Genomic DNA, 20,039 nt, shown 5'->3' with positions numbered 1-20,039 from the left:
AAGGTTCATCTCGCTGCCCGTATCAATAAGACCCGCCGTAGTTATCGCGTTGTTGTCAACAAATTGAACTTCTTTTAGCGGCCTCGATGTTTTCACACTTTTGTTGTTTACGTCCGATACCATCAAGTTGGCAGAAGTGTCATCTGTCAGTTCTGCGTTTCGTTCTACGTTCGGTCTCGATCTCCAGTCAGTTGTTGATTGCGTCATGTTGGCAACACTGTATCGTTCGGGTGTTTCCGTGAACATCGCTCGTTTCGGACTAGCATGACGTTGCTGACGATTGTCTGACTGCCATTTGGAATTTTCACTGGTCACTTGTTGATGATTTGCAGGTTTTGAACATTCACTAGATCTGTGTCCAAACTCATTACACCGGAAACACTTAACTCCTTTTTCCTTGTGAAAACATTGAGCCGAAATATGATTGCTTCCTCCACAGTTGAAACATCTTGGTCTTGTCGTCTTATTGTAGTTACCCGGTGCCGTCGTGCTGCTACTGGAGGGTTTACGTCGTTCATCCACCATTTTCGCCTTTACTGTCTCGTATACTTTCAGTTTCTCTTTCAGCTCACCGTATGTAGTTGCACCGTACAGCATGATTTTATTGGTTTCTACGTCAACAATGCCGTCTATGATGTATTTTATTGCGACGTAGTCGGGCATTTTTCCGCGCCTTCCCAACTCCTTCATGACAAGTAGGTAATCAGTACAGCTCTCACTATTGGCCTTCTTTCTCGCACTCATCATTTCGTGGACTGTCTTCACGTCTAACGAATCCGGGAACTCTTTGAGTAAACCAGTTTTCAACTCGTCCCACGACCTGAATGGCTTCTCCGACCGCAACCAGAGTGCCGCTGTTCCAATGAGGGATCTGCGTCCCACAATAAGTTGGTGTAATGGTGACCAACCAAAGATCTCAGCGTTCTCCTCCACCTCTTGGACCCATCTTGATGCGGTGACAGTTTGGTCTCGACCACTAAATTTTGGGATCAGCTCCTCGGCATAGGCAAAAGTAGTAGGTATGCGCTGCTCCAGGGTTCTGCTCGGGCCAGCACCTTCCGCATCTTCGAAATCATGTTTACTAGCCCGTCGTCTCATGATTGATGAAAGTACGTCTCACGTCTCAATCCGTCGTAATCTTCGTGAATCGTCGTATTTCCTTTTCTTGGGCTATCCCGGACGAGCCCCCAAGCTGTAGGAATTGAAATCCAGGTTGTATTTCTTCAGCTTTATTTGTATTTACTCCAGGATAAAAACCACAAAAAATAGGAAAATCTTAACCGTCTTAATACAAAATCGTCTTGTCTACGAATCACGTCTTTCTTGCTCCTTCACTCATTCGTTCCCTCTCACTCACTCCCTTGCGTTCCGTTTCACACTCCTACATGTATGTATTTAATAAAAAAAAAAAAAAAGTATATAAGTAGTATATCCGTTAAGCTAGCACCCATAACACAAGCATTGAGTTGCTTACTTTGGGGCTAGCTGGCGCTGTGTGAAATTGTCCAAAGATTTATTATTATTTATTAATTACATTTTGGGTTTGATTAGGTATTATTATGTTCACCCAGTACATAAAGTCGCTCTACTAGTGCTAAGATAGAATCCGTAGTTAGAGGTTATGGGTTCGATTCCCAGCTAAAACAAGGAATTAAAATAATTTTGACATCGTTTTAACACTATAAGGTTTACTTGTAACAGAACAACGTACTCTTTGAAATGTTCCACTATGGCTGAGGATTCCGGGTGAAGCTTGCTTTCTTCAAACTGATCATCACCTTCCATCAATGATATGCAGGCCAAAAACTTCCCCATTTTGGTGTAAAATTAAAAAAATATCCTTCAAATTCTGTACAACATGGTCACCCTAAAACTATACTATAACTGCCATTTTTTTAGACATAACATTTTCTCAAAGTTAGCGACAATAAGACCGATTGTTCTCGCTACATGCGCACACGTCATCTTTCATAACTAAATCTCCGCCATTCAAAAGTCAATCTTACTGCCTTAGCGTAAGGTATAAATTCAAACGCGTTTATAATCAAACGCACCGAAGACACAAAAGCGCATGCAAAACTAATTTCAACTTAATGGTTAAAAAAGTAAAGCACAAATTGCAATGAATGATTTTGGTGTTTCAAAAATGCTCAAAACATTTACGAGTCAAACGCAAAACTTTTGCTTTGAACAAAATCACGTATTATTTAGGCTGAGTTGCACCATCTTACTTTAACCGTAACTATAAACGTAACCGTTGTTTTTGGATGAAGTTTGACAGACTTTTGACGTTTGTTATAGTTCATGTAAGATAGTGCAACCCCGGGGTATAGAAGCATGAGGTAGGTACATCATCATCATCCTTCATGCTACCTTTATGAGGTCGTCGGTTCACCTTGTGGGTGGACGTTCCACGCTGATTATACGCTGAGCATAAGGTACAAAATTAAATGAAAGATAAATTGGCCAAAAAAATGGTAACAGAATCAACTTTTCACAAATATTTGATGACCTCACAGATATTGTTTCCATTACGAGGACTAAATAAGTTACCCAATAACTGTGGTATCTTTAACCCGATTCTTTTAATTCTATTCAATATTCATCATCATCTCAGCCACAGGACGTCCACTGCTGAACATGGGCCTCCCTCACTGCTTTCCATGTTGCCCGGTTGGTAGCGGCCTGCGTCCAGCGCCTTCCTGCCCTTTATGATGGCGTCGGTTCACCTTGTTGGTGGACGTTCCACGCTGATTATACGCTGAGCATAAGAAAGAAAATTGCACAGAAAAGTTTCGTAACAGAACGCTTAATATGTATCAACACTTTTGTCATAGTTAAAATATTTGAAAAAAAAAAGACGAATTAATATATTTTTTATTTGCACAAATATAGGTATTTGTATGACCTCACACATATTTTTTCCATTACGAGGACTAAAATCCAAATTACCCAATAACTGTGGTATTTTTTACTGTTAGTTAAAAATTACTGTGTTTCTTCTAACTTTCTTTTAAAAAGGGTAAAATAACTGTTAATGACTCTACATTTAATATTTTACAACCTCCCTCACTGCAAACATTGGCCTTTCTTTTATTGTTTATGTGATTTTACGAACCCTTCCTTATCAACAAACCGACAAACATCGAGTTTATTGGTGTCATAATATTTTTGAAGACAGTTCAATACCTTTCTTTAACTACAGTTAGGCAATAAAACCCTTGCAATTACGCCAAAGGGTTTCTTAAAACAGTTTTGAGTAATACTAAAGGGTATTGTCAGGAATTACCAAAAAAAAACGGAACTGTAATTGGTTTTTTGTTTTGACTTTCACCGCTTCTTTTTAGGGCTTTTAACTGTTTCTGACTTACGCGCTATTCTCAGGAACTACTAGTCTGATTCGAAAAAATATTTCGTGTTGGATAGCCCATTTATCGACGAAGGCTTTAGGCTATATAACATCTCCCTACAGCCAATAAGAGCATAGCAATAATGAAAAATGTTGCAAAAACGGGAAATATTATTCAAAATCTTCTCTCACGTACGAAGTCGCGGGGGCACAGCTAGTTCACCTACTTATGAGTTATTATTATCATTAATTTCTCTGACATTCCGTAATTATAGTTCTTTGTGTATTCACAATACAATTAATTAATTTCTTTTAATTGCAAGTAGGGGAGACCGAGGAAAGTTGTAACAGAGGTTAGTTGTCACAAACTAAAGCCAATTTCGTTACACCTATGATTTTAATGCGGGTTCTCTCAAGTAGTCCATATCAAGTCTCAGTAAAGCACCACAACTTTACTGAGACTCAAAGGGTGGGAAAGGGTATCATCTATCATCCTTCATTTAATCATTACTTGGTCTCATTTTGTAACTCGTCTCACTTTAAACTTGAAAATGGCACAAATCAAGTCCACCTCGATGTGTATTGCCAACATCATCAAAAAAGAAGAAGAATATATTGAATGAACTGACAGTTTCGTGCAATCTATGGAATATCGACAAAGCAAGGAAATTGCAAAGTTGCTAACTCGATAAACAATTTTAGGTTCAAAGAAATTGACTTTGACAAAACCTATTTCTGTCACAACTCTCCTCGGTCTCCCCTACATAATTATAAATCAATACAAAAGATGCATTGTTTGTAGGTATGTAAATTGACGGCGATTATTGATTATTTGCATGTCAATAGTTTTGTAAAGTTTGATTATGATAAATCTTTGTGGAATTAACTTTCTTTACTAGGTACCTACTTAATAAAAATATTGAGTTTCAAATGAAATTATTTAGTTCGTTGCTTCACCCGAAATCACTACAAAAAAACAAAGTTGTTTTCATGTCTGTCTGACCCTTTAAAACTACGCAACGGATTTTGATGAGGTTTTTTTAATAGAGAGAGTGATTCAAGAGGAAGGAAGAGAAGCAGGGGCGGATTGCTAGTTCTCAAATAAAGCTGAACTTTTGCCGAGGATTCCGTCAACTGGGACCGCAATTAACTGGGACCGCGGTCCCAGTCGCCGGATGCGTAAAAATTAAATAATTTTCTTCCGGCGACTGGGACCACTCATGGATTTTAGTACTGTACCAATTTTAGATTGAATAATATTTTCTTTTAAGTTATCTATTAGTGGTCCCAGTCGCCGGAAGAAAATTATTAATTTTTTATGGATCCGGCGACTGGGACCGCGGTCCTAGTTAATTGCGGTCCCAGTCGCCGGAAGCCTCCTTTTGCCGACACTATGAATCGAACACGGGAACTCTAGGCCTGACACAGCTGGTCTTACCAGTACACCACAGAAGCGGTAAAATGTGTTTACGACAAATCACTAACTTAAAATCCCTTAATTATAAGCAAGGTTAAAAAAAGTTCAACAAAAGATTTATCACTTCAAGTCTAAACTATGCACACTGATAGTAAGTATACAAAGATCATAAACAATAAAGGTTATGATCTTTGTTTAAAATTGTCGGTACGTTTGTACGGTTTGGTGCAGTTAAACTCTTTTGTCAAAAAGGGTTCACAGTTTTGTTATTGCCAAAATATAAACCGTTATTGAAAAAGGAAGTAATGACCAACCAATAGTACTTTTTAATTTTTATAATGGCTTAATAGAGGTACTAGGAAAAGGATACGACTGCTTCTAAGTAGTTCTGGTTAATTTCGTTGCGGGCCCAATGACAGTTTAACTTTCCCCGGGACAAACTTGACCTTCACTAGTTGGGTTTTCGGCGGTCAAGCTGTAGATCCTGGCTACACAGGAGTTGCAGCGGTGGGAAATAGAGGTGGGTTAATTCAACAGAAAGTGCCTTACTTGCTCATTTGCAAATCAGACTAAGTTTACAAAACAAGTTGGAAGTTTCTGGTTGATGATTCCATGGGAATGTTACTGTTTGTAAAACATTGTGATTCGAGATCAATAATAAAGGAAGCGAACCAGTGGCGGCGTAGCATGGGTTGGCACCCGGGGCGATCACCACCCCCCCCCCCCCCCCCCGTCATAAGTCCTAAGGCACCCCCTGGTACCCGCCAGGATTTTGGGGTTACCTACCGATTAGAAGATTGAAAGGCAATCTCGCACCCCCTCCCATATCATGCATGACATAGACCGTAGACTTGCCATGCAGATGCGCCAGTGAGTACTAATCTGCGCGACTTGTGTCACCCCCTGATGCTTGGCACCCGGGGCGGCCCGCCCCCACCGCCCCCCCCCCCCCTTACGCCGCTACTGTAAATATACTGCGAAATACAAAACAAAGAACATGCGTCAGAGCCTTCAATATTACGAAATTAATTTCAAAACTGTCTGCTAACTGTCACATAAGAAAAAATCAATTACATTGATTGGAGCTTAAAATTATGATTCTGTTGTTCATCATCAGGTTATTTTAGTCTCCACTGCAGGAGCACGACCCTCTAATTTACCAGAGGCAAATGGAGGATTTAGCCTACACTCCCCACGCTGGCCAGACGGGTTGGGGATAGGCTTGATGTTCAGTAGTCTGACACTAGGGTTATTGTGACTCATAGCACCTATACTAAGTATAGAAGAAAAAGCTAAAATATCGTTCTTCTTTTACTACATTATTGACTATTCCCACCTCTCGTTCCCACCGCTGCAACTCCTGTGTAGCCAGGATCTACAGTTTGACCGCCAATAAAAACCCAACCAGTGAAGGTCAAGTTTGTGTGTCCTTTTACTAGGTTAGGCGTCCATCTTTAACTCATATAACTGCAAAGTTAAATTCAACCTTGGTATTGGTTTATATAAAATGCATTGGACCAAATACATCCAAAACTAGACAACTTATATAAAATTCTAGGATCCTTAGCTTTAGAACTTTAAGCTACTGAATTTCAAAAAGTCGTCGAGCGCAGTTGCTTTAGGGTTCCGTACAAAGTGCCTGAGGCACCCTGTTTTAACGAAAATTAGGTAACACACTTGAGGTAACAAGAAGGCGCTGGATGCAGGCCGCCACCGACCGGCCATTGTGGAAATCATTAGGGGAGGCCTATGTTCAGCAGTGGACGTCCTATGGCTGGAATGATGATGATGAACACACTTGACGTGAATTCAATCATAAGACTTCCACTGCTGAACGACCCGTCCTGCGCTGCTACATCTAGGACTCAAAATCAAAATCAAAATTATCTTTATTTGTTTAGACTAATTAAATTAGTACTTGCAAATCGTCAAACTAGCGACTAGCGTGCTTCTTACGACCTTCACCACATCGTCGTTCCACCGAATGGTAGGTACTTTGCCCCAAATAGGCAAATTTCCATGCAAGAGACGTAGAAGGTATTCTCTTGTATAATGCGAACAGCTAGGGACTGCAATTCGCTGCCTGCTGCTGTCTTCCGAATAAATCCAGGCCTTTTCAAAGCGAGAGTGAATAGGCACTTACGGGGCAAATATTTTATGTACCTACCATACTAGACTCACCAGATGCGATTGTGATCTAACTGCCTTGCTATGCATAAAAAATAGTTATAATTAAAAGTTTCAAGAAGATTTCAATATGTGCATGTGGATTGAGTGATCCTTGCTTCAATCTTAACAAAAATCGAGGAAGTTTTACTTAAAATATGTTAAAACATTGCGATGAAGTTTAAAAATTTGTTAAACCTAAGATAAAAATGTTATGGCCAATAAATAGGAGCACTCATACCGCACGCTTTAAGAAAACGTCAACATGTTTATTTCAGAAAATAAAGCCTTTCCACTTCTTTTTATAGTATTGAAAAATTGTTAAGAATATGTTAAAACTATTAACAAATTCAGAAATTCCTTGCACGTCCCGTTCAAAAGTTATGACGATTATTTAGGATCACTCACACCGCACACGGGCCGTATGAGTGCTCTTCAAAATAATGACTTTTTATTAATAAATACGTTTTATTTCTGTTGGGAAATGTGTGCAAACTGACGAGCGAATTTGTTAAAGAATAAGTGTGACAAAACTTAAAAGCTGAAGGAATAAATTAACCTTTATTCTTTCCTCCAATATGCCGTGTGAGTGATCCTTACTTTTACCTCTATCTGCTCATATGTAGTTCGTAGGCAGACTGAGATAGTATCTAAAATTGTTAATTGTTTTTAACAATTATTTGGCATATATTTTGCTTTTATTAAGGTCATAATTTAAGAAATATCAGGCTTAGATGATTCCTAAAGGAAAATGTTGATTAGGGTACATATGATTTTTTATTTGTAATATCTAGGTAAATACGTTCTTAACCTTATGCTATGGAACCTTCGTGTGCCAGGTCCCTCGCACATTGCCTGTTTTTTTAACATTGTGATACTTTAAAGATGAACATCTTTAAGCTTAGTTTAAGTGTTTGTAGTTTTCAACGCCTCAACAAGCTGAAATAGATGAAAATAGATATTCAATAACTTGATTTAGTATTAATCATACCTAGATTCAGTCCTTAGAGATTTTAATAAACTACATTAATTACAATCAAAACAATTATCTCTATTGTAAAAATGTACCCACAGGTCTGTGTAAAAAAACAAAACTTTTCGACTACATTCAAGTTTGATCCTCATAGTTCACGGTAAAAACACTATAAAACCAGTTCTAAGCCATGGGAATGTATAGAGGGCACGTCGAGCTAAGCCCTGTGGCTTCTTATGTGGTTATAATAGAGTCGAAATTGCTATAACAATGTGAAGTTTGACGTGATTTGTAGAGTTAGGTTGATTCATGCAACAGTTCTCTGAAGCTTCGATAGATGGCGTTACGGTACTTTCAACGGAGAGCTTCTTATAATGTAGAGGTAATAAAAGAGCTGTTACTTATTGTATTTTTAATTAGGATTTATTTATGAAAAACTTATTGCACATAATGTAACAGAGTACCTAAAAAAAGCTTATTGCCATATGGCATTCTCTTCCAGTCAACTTTTTGGGCAAACAGAAAATTAGAGTAGGGGGTCAATTAAATAATTATTTTTTTCCCGTAGATAATGTAAGAGGCGACTAAGTTAGTAAAAGAAGATGTCTTAGTTGTAATAATGTACTATGTAGTATCATTATGGCTCCCCAACCCGTCTGGCCAGCGTGGGGAGTGTAGGCCCAATCCTCCATTGGCCTCTGGTAAATTAGAGGGTCGTGCTCCTGTAGTGGAGACTGAATGACCTGATGACGATCATTATAATTCATTATAATAATGAATGATAATTATACAGGGTGTCCCAAAAAGTAGTATCAAGCCGATGCCCAGATGTAGAGCATCACTAGGGCTACTACAATCACTGCGACTTTTGATAGTTTTCTAGTTATGATTTTTTTTTACAACAGGATTTTTAACTTTTTTTAGTTTAATTTCGTGCTATCGATGTAAATACTTCTGAATCAGCTAGGCCTAGTATTCATCTAATAATAATAAAAAAATCAGGCTTGTAGCTTATCTATTCGCGAACCAAAAAAGTGCCTAAGCACAGTTTAAAACAATCATAACTCGAAAACTATCAAAAATCGCGGAACATACATGGGGGTGGGGGTGATAGCCCTAGTGATTCCCTGGGCTTCAGCTTGACACTACTTTTTGGGACACTGTATATAAAATGTAAACTTATTAATCAAACCGCATTAGTGTTATCTATTACATTATACAAATATTGACGTTAAATATTTCGGTGGCTAACTCTAACTGGCTATATGTAAACATGTCTGACACCAGATATGTGTGGATGTCAATACGGTAGCTTATTATTTGTCTACAAGATATTAAAAGAACATGGCTGTCTTGTTTGGTGACATGAGTAACTTAACTAATAATGTGACTGGTTTTTTATAGTTTTACCTATTATTTTGTTAAAAAAAACATGTTATAATGTATATAGAGGGGGGCAGGCACATATGGGGGCAATTTTGTCGATAAAATTGACATAATAACATCGCCTTAAATTATCGCTAACCCTATCCCAAACACACTGTATACATGAATTAATTTAAAATATAATACATTTATTAATGTAGGTATGTATAAAACAAAGCTTTGCTTTAATTATTTTTATTATCAACTAAGAACAAAAGCTTGAGAAAGCTTTTTTAAGTTTTTATAGTGAATCTTTCGTTAGACCTCGTTTTTAATATTTAAAAGGCATCTTTTATAAAAAAAAATCATTCATACATAATGCGTTTATTTTATTTATTGATATTTCATAAAAATAATAGGTACGAGTATGGTCATGAAAAAGCTTTGAATTATAAAGAACAAAAAATTAAAGGTCCTATTCATAAAAAACAAACAATAAAACTCAATTTAATCAATACTCGTACGTTCTAATAAATATTACTCATCGTCAGAGCTTTTGACTCTCCACGGCGCCGAAATAAGCAAATTGAAGGTGTGACTCTACCATACATTCTCTACCTATATTATTATAGGTAACTATATCGACGCCGTAACCAGCTGACAAAGAAAATTGGGCATTTCGTTAATACTAATACAAAACATTCATTTATTTATACCTTAGGTTAATATAGACAAGATTTATTCAATCTTTAATGTGATAACACAAGTGTAAAGGTATTTATAGTATTCAAAATTGTCTCGCATTGCATCCTATGACCCCAGTTTTACGAGCTTGTCTCACTGAGTCTCGCTTCGGATCGTGTAAGCTCTTTTTTTACGCCTTTGCCAATGCGTTCACCGAAAATTAAAAAGAAAGCTCGAGTTCTGTTTTCAAAAAATACGTTTTGAATTAAAAATCGAACGTTGATTTGTTTAAACGTGTTCAATATTAGAAATTTAGGATTCGAAAAGAGTTTTGTTCGAAAATTGACAGCGAAGAGTTTTTGTTCTCCAAGAATGCCAACTGTAAAGTATAAGCTTTCGTGAACGCGACCGTTTGCGAGGGGTTGGAGAGGGGCGGGGGGAGGCCGCATGCGTACAGGCTCGCCTCGCATACCAGTAGTTCGGTAGACCGCCGCGCGGCGCACGGCACGTACGAAACGCGTCTCTCGCCCACAATACAAAGAACATCCAAGTATTGTAAAAATCCGTCATGTATTGATTAATTCTGACAATATACTTACACAAAAAGTGTTCCCGCGGCAACTAGCATCCAAAATAACTAATTTGTACCGGAAAAAGTGAACAATCCGACGCGTTAAAACTCAAGCCACGTCTCGGAATTCCACATTTATCGACGAATAGAATCTAACGTGAAACGAAACATGGAGGACCCATCGGTTGAGTGACGAAAATTGAACTGTTTAATAGTGTTTTCTGTGTGAATTGTGTGTGTTAAACTATGTTGGAACGGCCACAGTGGATTTTATAACTGGAATATGGATTGGTGTGAGTGCGTACCCAGCAGGGTTTAGACGCCGATTGTCCAACGCGAGTTCGATCGGATTATGCGAGTTGGCTGAAGACAGAATGGTGTCGCTAGCTTATTTTGGCCTTCGGCAGACGCCTTGGACCTTATTAGTGCTCATATTTTTCATCGAAAGCGTGATGGGGAACTACGCGAAGTCCTTCTACATACATTGGAACACAACAAATAGTATATTCCGAATAGACAACACCGATCACGTATTCGATCTCAATAAAGGCAATGCCCAGTTCGAGTACGACCAAGTGAATATAATATGTCCAGTGTACGCTCCAGGGACGTTTGAGGAGGACACGGAGAAGTACATAATATACAACGTTAGCAAAGAGGAGTACGATACGTGTAGGATAACGAATCCGAACCCCCGTATAATAGCGATATGTGATAAGCCTCATAAGTTGATGTTCTTCACAATAACGTTCCGACCGTTCACGCCGCAGCCTGGTGGGTTGGAGTTCCTTCCAGGGAAGGATTATTACTTCATATCCACGTCGAGTAAGGACGATTTGCACCGGCGTATCGGAGGCCGTTGTCTGACGCACAACATGAAACTGGTCTTTCGTGTGTGCTGCAAGGCGGAGGACCAGTCTCCGGCGCCGCCGCCGCAGCCGACCTTACCGCCGCCGCCGCCGCCTCCGTCACCATCAACCAGCACTACAACCTCGACGACAACGCCGAAGCCGGTCACGAAGAAGACGCACAAATACGACAAGACCCAGAACGAGGTCGTCAAAAGCGAGGAGCTGTCTTACTCCCGCGGGGCGGCGCTGGCGTCGTCTCTGGCTCTTGCTTTGGCAGCGTCGGCGGTGTTGGCGCCGCTGGCTCGGTGAATGTGCGCCCGGGCGGCCCGACCTGCGCGCCCCGATCTCCTCGCCAAGCCGTGTCCTGCCCACAACACGCAGACCCTGCAGTCTCTCCACCTTCGGCCAGACACTCTAGTGTTCACGTGAATGTGCTGTGTTACATTGTGGATGTTGTAAGTATAGGTCCACTAAGACTGACTTGTGACGGACGATCCTATCGCAAAGTTCCGAATAGCATAAGGACTGGAGAGCCTAATTTTTACTATTGTAACTATTATAATATTTGGCCTACTGAGTAATCGAAATATTAATATACAACGGTGAAATTGTGACACTGCGGTAGTTACGACGTTTAAATCTATATATATATAAAGAATGTTAACATGTATGATAATATAGGTTTCTTAAACCACTAGGAATTAAACAATTTTTATATTTTCATTAATGCAATGATGAATATTTGATTAAGACTTAGGATTCACGACGAATCAGTACAGAATTAATTTAGGGGAAAAATCTATATAGAACGGAAAATTTAGGTAGCTTTTAATTTAGTTCAAAAGACATTATAATTTTTTTTCCCTACGACTTATAATTAATTTATGTAAAAATTAACCTGGACAGGTTATGAATAAGTCCAGAGAAACTGTGATTTTTGGTTTATTTAGAATGTAAATTTTTCTTTATGCTTTTATTATGTGATATAAAACTTTATGTATAAAACGAATATTATTTCACTTATTCATTTACCGACTGATTTATGCATTTCTGCTTTTTCTTATTATTTATATTCGACGAAATATAATACATCCATTATCTTGGGAAAAATGACTTGTATAAGTTTAACGTTGGAAATATCAATTTCTCTGATAATGGCATGTATTTACTTTGTCCCAAGTATAATGTTACTAAAAGCCTTCTTTGAAGTGTTTTACAAGTACTTACTAAGTACAAGTACAAGTACTTACTTATAATTGAACTACGAAGTATATTACAAGTTCTTTTAAGAGCCATACACTGACAGCCTAAGCACTGAATGTGCCATTTTTAATTGTGTGAACCATAATGCATTATAATTAAATAGTCAAATAGCTAAATGTAGTTAAATAGACCGGTTTTCAGTTAGCCATACGCATTAAGACAGTTGCTATATTTTAGGTAGTGCTAAGAAACGTTTGGGTGACAAGTTGTGTTATAATCAAAATATCTAAAGATGGTGATCACAAAATGAGAAATGTCAAAGCTATGACAAGAAAAGTAACTCTAATTATTCAGATACTAGATCCAAATAGTTTATGAAAGTTAAAGGGCTATCCATAGGCAAATCTTTTCAATTCTGAATTAAACTGGACATCAAAGTCGTCTGTGTAAATAAAATACAAATGGAATCTAATGTCATTTACAATGTTATTTTTATCAGAGATGAGAATAAATAAATACCCTCTGATAGATAGAAGGGCTTGTTCCCACGGAGATCCCGTTTTTTGCAGGATTCGTTTAATAGTAATACGTTTTATAATAATAACTTGCACACGAATAATATATCTCATTTGCAATCTCCTGCAAAAATCGATCCTTTCGAATTTGGAATACTTTCAAACACTCTCTTTGAAAGTTGTGTTCACACGACAGTCCAGTTTTCAGATCCAGCATTACTGGACCCTGCAAAACAGGATTTCTATGGGAACAAGCCCTAAAGTTTGTAAACATGGAGTCATCAACCAATGCGAAAAATCTTAAATCAAAATGCCATCTGAGCTAAACAATTATCTTGATAAAGACAATTAGCCGGCCACAATTGCGTGATTCATAGCGATACTTAATACGGAATAACGCCCATTAATTTGGAATAATAAAACCAACACTTGCTTGAAACATTTATGCCCGTATTCACAAACATTACTATGAGGTCTCACAGTGCGCGTGAACGCACAGGGTGACACACGAACAAATCACAGAGCTCTATTCAACGCTGTGCGTTCGATTTGCTGCTTCACTTAAGCAAGTATTATTTGTGAATACAGGCGTTATTCACTATGAACTTCATTATTAAGACATGTATGTTGAGAGAATTCTTTATCTATAACAAAATATCGAAAGTCTAACAAAAATACGGATTACAGTAAGAGTTACGGTTAAATTTAATGATAAAGATGATGCAACTAAGGCTTTAGCATTAGTCAATACCTACAAGCCTGTTTTTGAGATAAATGTTCTTTGTCAATATTGCGAAAGTTTTCTCCATGAATCTCATTATTTTAGAAATATGCATTTGAGAGCATCCTAATTGGTCAATTTCTCTAGTGTTCTCTAGCAATGACTGTACTATGATCTACTTAAAATCATTGATGAAGAATGTTCCATTTTTGGTGGACTGCTGCCATATTGGAACCCACTACTGCCATTTCTAACCTGTGACATCCAACCTTTCCTTGTCTGTTTACCTAGTTTTAGCTCTGTCGCCGTCTCTCATGCTGGCATCTTGCTTTGCGTGAGAGAGACGACAGTATTCGAAACTTCGGATAACGTTCGGAGTAGCCCCATTCGTAGTTCATGTGTCTCCTTTTATGGCCTTCGATCTTTCTCTTTTCCTCCATTAACCATCAAGTGTATCTACTAAATTTATGGCTGTGTACCTCGGTAAACATGATTTGTTGGGAAATAAATCATTTGAGGTTGATCAGATAAAAAACAGGTATTTACCATACCTGGATATTTTTGCAGTATTTATTTTGGAACCGCCATGAACAAACCATTTAGAAATCTGTAGTAACTAAAACCCGTATTCACAAGTAATTACCATGAGGTCTCACAGTGCGCGTGGACACACAGGCTACTACTAGACCAATCACAGAGCTCTATTCAACGCTGTGCGTTCGATTTGCTGCTTCGCTTAAGCAAGCATCCTTTGTCAATACGGACGTAATTCTGACTAAAATTTAACAATAACCTTGTTCTTGCAGTAGATGCCTAGAAGCAAAAGAACAATGACACTTCAGTCAAAAATGTCACTATCTAAACGTCAAAATGGGTGCAGTTGGTCATAAACAAAACAACAACGAAAGCTGATAACGAAATAAAAGACATAAATGGACTACTGATTGTTGCATTGAAACCATTGTCAGTTACGACTAGAACCATTAAAATCCGACCTTTTGTTTGAACAGCATTTGTGATCTAAAAAAAGACAAGATCAAAATCTCGTAAAATGGAAAGAAGTTTGACAGACGCGTCCCAAAATAAACAAGTTAAAAACATCAGTAACTTTATTGGACTCTACAAAAGGAAAACAAGTGAATCAGATAAACAATACTGACAAACATAGTCGGGTTTAATGCTATGTTTTATAAACAGAACTTACTAACGCTGACACCTTTTATGCTGGGTCGCTTACCTCTAGTGTCTGACGAATGGGTATCAATTTTTGGTATCAGATCAAAGTTAGACACTTTAGCTTGCTTCATATTATATTCTCCATCATCATGATAGCATTTCAAATTTTGTGCTTTTAGTGTTAGAACGTCAAATAGTTCTTAACACCTAAGTAGCCAAAAAGTTCGCAAAACGTCTTTGTTACAATTGGAATAAGTTTGTTATCAACTTTTTGGCCACTTTTGGTGTCACCAATTATTTGATGCTGATTTTACCTTTTAGAATTTAGCTTTTAATACATTTTTTCACATCTGCGTCTGCATCATAGCATCTTCAATATTTCTTTTAGTGCTAGAAATGGTATCTTTTTGAATTCACTTTTCATCCATTTTCGAAATTCAACAAAATATCATCAATCGTTCAATGGTTTTTGTCAGCAAGCTGTTCCCAGTGTTCTTTGTTTGCGTTTCTACCTGCAGACCTGACTCCATTCGTATTTTCAAAAAGGTCCAGTTTCGACCCAATATCGATCACCAAATGGACCGAAAACTGGCTAAAATATTTAAATAAAAAATATTATATAACAAGTTGGAATGATACTGTTCAGTGTTATTGCTCTATTTGAGATAATTTAGAGAGACAAAGATTTATATTATAAGTGGACGTCCTGCGGCTGATGATGATGATGATGTGTGTCTATTATTATTTTGGTTCCAATTTATTGCTCTGTAAAAAAATATCTAAGTACGCACCTAAATTGAATTACCTTCAAGAATACTTTAAATATTCTTCTTACTACACAAACAGCAAATTAAAAAATTGGGATATAAAAACTTTCGGACTTTCGGTTTCAATTCCTTTTCGGTACCAGAACTCGGTATCTTTTAGTTCCACCTCCTAACTGTCGAGGTGAGTGGAGCTATTTTTATTTTTAACCTAACAGTTAAGGGTTTCTGGGTACAGACGTTTAGATTTGACTATTAGCTATTTTGAGTTAACTGCCCGAAGGGATTGGTTATAATCAGCAGTAACTGGCAGTTTAAACGTGTTCCAACATTATGCTTGTGGATTAAATACGTTTTAGATAAGTGGTGTTTACTAATACTGGTTTAAATAATGATCTTTATAAGTATCAACAAGTATCCACAGTAAGTGTGGGAAATAATCTAGAAATGTGAATAATAATGTGTTATTATACCAATAGTATAATAACAAATAAACACACATAGATTGGTAAAATGAAATACGAAGTAACTATACAAACACTAGCTTTTGCCCGCGGCTTCACCCGCGTAAAATTTAGTGTCACATAAATTATAGCCTATTATGTTAATCTGGGTTTCAAACAATAATACTGTAAAGTTTCAACAAAATCCGTTCAGTAATTTTTGCGTGAAAGAGTAACAAACATCCAGACATCCAGACATCCTGACATCCAAACTTTCGCATTTATAATACATATTATAGTAGGAAGTAGGATGAATAAACCCTAAATTACCTACATTTACAAAAACTCCAAATCCTGATGGATGTTACTGGATTAAAAAAAAATATCCTTGGACATTTTACACTGCGCTTCTAGTCCCAAACTAAGCAAAGCTTGTACTATGGGTACTAGACAACGGATATGAACATACTTAAATACTTTTTTTTTTGTAAATACATACTTATTATACATAGAAAACACCCAGTCCAATACAAACAAATATGTTCATGCATACAAATGTTTGTACTGTGCGGGAATCGAACCCGCTACCTCCGGAATAGTAGTCCGTTTCGAACCACTACACCAAACGGCCGACTAAATTAATTCGAAAAGATTAATCAAATCAATTTTTGTTGCGATGAAAAATTCACTTTAAATGTCTCAGAGCTGTTTAATTTTTACTGTGAGACATCCTTACCTACTTGCTAGGTGAGGAGGCATAACTATGGTCATTGACCTTTATAGATGCTGCCAACATTGTAATAAGAAGGTAGCTAATATACGTTTCATGAAAGCTCTAACATCTTTTTAGTAGCGATCAATAATGAGTTTTACGAACAACGAAAGAGCTGTGGAAAACAATATAACTGTAAATATTAATAAAGTTAAAAATAAAACAAACCTAAAGGACAATTTAATCCAAGCATTAAGAACAGTTAAACCAATCATGCATTAAACACATCTTAACATTATTCCCTTAATGGTACACATGCTGCAAAAGTGGATAAATCTAATTTAGCCGTTATATAAATTATATAAATTGCTATGAATTGAGTGTTATACAAATAAGGAAGGACACTAAGTCTTGAAGAAGCAACTTCTAGTAATAGCAAATTCATCATTATAATACTTGATTGGAAGGACTGGAATGATAAAATCGCGAGTATAGATGATAGTAACTTTAATGATCCTTATCTTTTATCTAATAATGATATTTCTATGGAAATTAATGACGAAATGAGGATCTAAAAAATCATTGCAATTTTTTACGATCGTTATCAGAACAACGATCTCAGGTTATTATCGATAAATGGGGCAATTAAAGATTAAATGAGAAATCTAAAAGTGGAAGCTAAAACATAATTGATGAGAAACAAGACATTTTTGCTTCTGTTGTAAATTGTTTGGAATATTGGGTTACTTTATTAAGTTTAGTAAAACTGTAGATTACCTTGATAAAGAAGTTTTTTTCAATTTATAAAGACACTAGCTTTCCGCCCGCGGCTTCGCCCGCGTGGAATTTTGTCTGTCACAGAAAAACTTTATCGCGCGCGTCCCTGTTTCAAAAACCGGGATTAAAACTATCCTATGTTCTTTCCCGGGACTCAAACTATCTCTATGCCAAATTTCATCAAAATCGGTTGCGAGGTTTAAGCGGGAAAGCGTAACAGACAGACAGACAGACAGACAGACAGAGTTTATAATATTAGTTGGGATGACAAATGTTCTGTTTTTGTTCAATATTTAACGAACAAGAAAATAATTACGAACATTGTAAAGATTGCATTTTGAAAATTGTGTGAAATCCACAAAAAAACCGTAACGATATTACCATTTAATTAGCCAATAAAGTTTACATGCATCCGAGGACAATTCGAATCTGGCGCAAGAATATAATTTATTATAATTGTCATAATAATACTTTTCCTGTGTTGATATTGATTGGATTGTGTCCATGCAAATGTCCAACGAAAAATGGACCCGGACTTATCATTCATGATTACATTAAATTGGGTAATTTTCGCGAAAAAACATACTTTCAATTTCAAACTAAACATATTAACATAATCAGTAGGATCCGCGTTTCATAAATATGCCGATGTTATGCAAAAAGATTTTGCGATCAATAAAAAATGTATGCATAATGGAATTTTGAAGACCATGGGAAGATCTGACGACTTGAATTATGCAAAGGTGAATAATAAAAATAAATATAAAAAAGTCTAACTTCTAGTGGTTTTTACGGATTTTCATCTTTCAGAGACGGTCAGTAAAAATGACATTAAAGTAAAGTAATGTCATACTGAAACGCAAATAGCAAAAAAATTGAAGTAGGTAATACCCAGTCAGTATGGATAGTAGCGCTCTTCTGTAAATCTTTTAATGGGACTCTATTATTACTATTAATACTACGCCAATTGAAATGAAACAATTTAGGTAATATTATCATATCATTAAAAGGGTGTAGAAAAACAATTTTGCTGTCGAAATTCTGTTTATCGACTCATATTTTAATGTAATTCTTTGTCTCATATCTCATGTCATACAATAGATACTACACAAAAATTGCTGCGTTTCTATTTCACAAAGAACTTTTCCAATATTATTATTCAATATAATAAAACTTTTTCGAGATACGAAATCTTATTGTGAATTTCAATTTTATTTGTGAGATACCATCTACGCCTTTGACGATGTGAGAAAAATGATACTAAAGTTTCTTTCTTTAACAAATAATCTAGCCCAGACAGTGTATTTTTATCTCTGACATTGGTTTGCTTCAGTTTGAATTTAACTTCGAATAAAAAAAAGGTATAATTCACACTCTAGCTGTGCCCGCGACTTCGTACGTGTGGAAATACCTAGTTTGAATAATATTTTCCGTTTTTGCAACATTTTACTTTACTGCTCTGCCTCTATTGGTTGTAGGGTGATATTTTAAAGCCTTCCTCGATAAATGGGATATCCAACACAAAAGGAATTTTTCAAATCGGACCAGTAGTTCCTGAGATTAGCGCATTCAATTAAACAAATAAACACTTCAGCTAGTTTGCATCACTTTGAAAAAATTTTATTCATACATTATTGAAAAAAAAAATTTCATCGTATTTCAATGAAGTTTAAAAACATTTCAACTGAAACCCACGTAACAAAAATTTCAAAATAGATCTAATCATTTTAGTAGTCTGAAAGTGAAATGAAGACATTCTTCAAAAGATTTAATCTTCCAAGGAAATGGACCGTTATTCAGCTAAAGACATCAAAAGATACAACAAGACAAATTGATGAGATCATATTAGTTAGCAGTGATGTATGGGAGACGATTTCTTCGTTAAAAATAGGACTGAAAAGGTTGAGAAGACTTTATATTATTTGAAATTTCTTTATAATAATAATAATGATACTGATTTTTAGTACAGCCCACGATTCTGAAACGTCAAGTGGCAAAAATCATAAACTAAACCCAGTATTGATATTAGCGCCCTCCGGTAATGTCTTATTGGTTTTCCAACGTGGCAAAAATTGGAACCATCGATTCGGTATTGACAGTGGCGCCCTCCCTGTCAATGTCAGGGGTGGGAATCAAATCAAATCAAATCACTTTATTTGTATAAATGTGGGTAAAAATTATGACAAAGAATATGGAAAAAAGCACAAACACATTTACCATCACGTGCATACAAATATTTTATGGTATGGGATAGTTCAGTGTAGTTTGATATTATTATGTTTTTATTAACTTTATCGTCTGATTGTGGTGTTTTTCTATCAGTTTACTTCTAGAATTTATTATCTGAGTTCT

The 20,039-nt window shown here is 36.6% G+C and overlaps 1 protein-coding gene across 1 annotated transcript; it reads left to right on the top strand.

Moving 5' to 3' along the window:
- Positions 1-10,442: 10,442 nt before the first annotated feature.
- On the top strand, positions 10,443-15,115 carry LOC135084840 (ephrin-B2a). Its single transcript, XM_063979579.1, has one exon. The coding sequence runs from the start codon at positions 10,900-10,902 to the stop codon at positions 11,683-11,685; it is 786 nt and encodes a 261-aa protein (XP_063835649.1). The 5' UTR covers positions 10,443-10,899; the 3' UTR covers positions 11,686-15,115.
- Positions 15,116-20,039: the final 4,924 nt, after the last annotated feature.

Source organism: Ostrinia nubilalis, chromosome 27 (assembly GCF_963855985.1).
Source record: "Ostrinia nubilalis chromosome 27, ilOstNubi1.1, whole genome shotgun sequence".
NCBI lineage: Eukaryota > Metazoa > Arthropoda > Insecta > Lepidoptera > Crambidae > Ostrinia > Ostrinia nubilalis.
This window is presented reverse-complemented; position numbering and strand designations above follow the sequence as displayed.

Excerpts from the sequence above, each read along its gene's own strand:
- LOC135084840 (XM_063979579.1), top strand. The coding sequence starts at position 10,900 with ATGGTGTCGCTAGCTTATTTTGGCCTTCGGCAGACGCCTTGGACCTTA.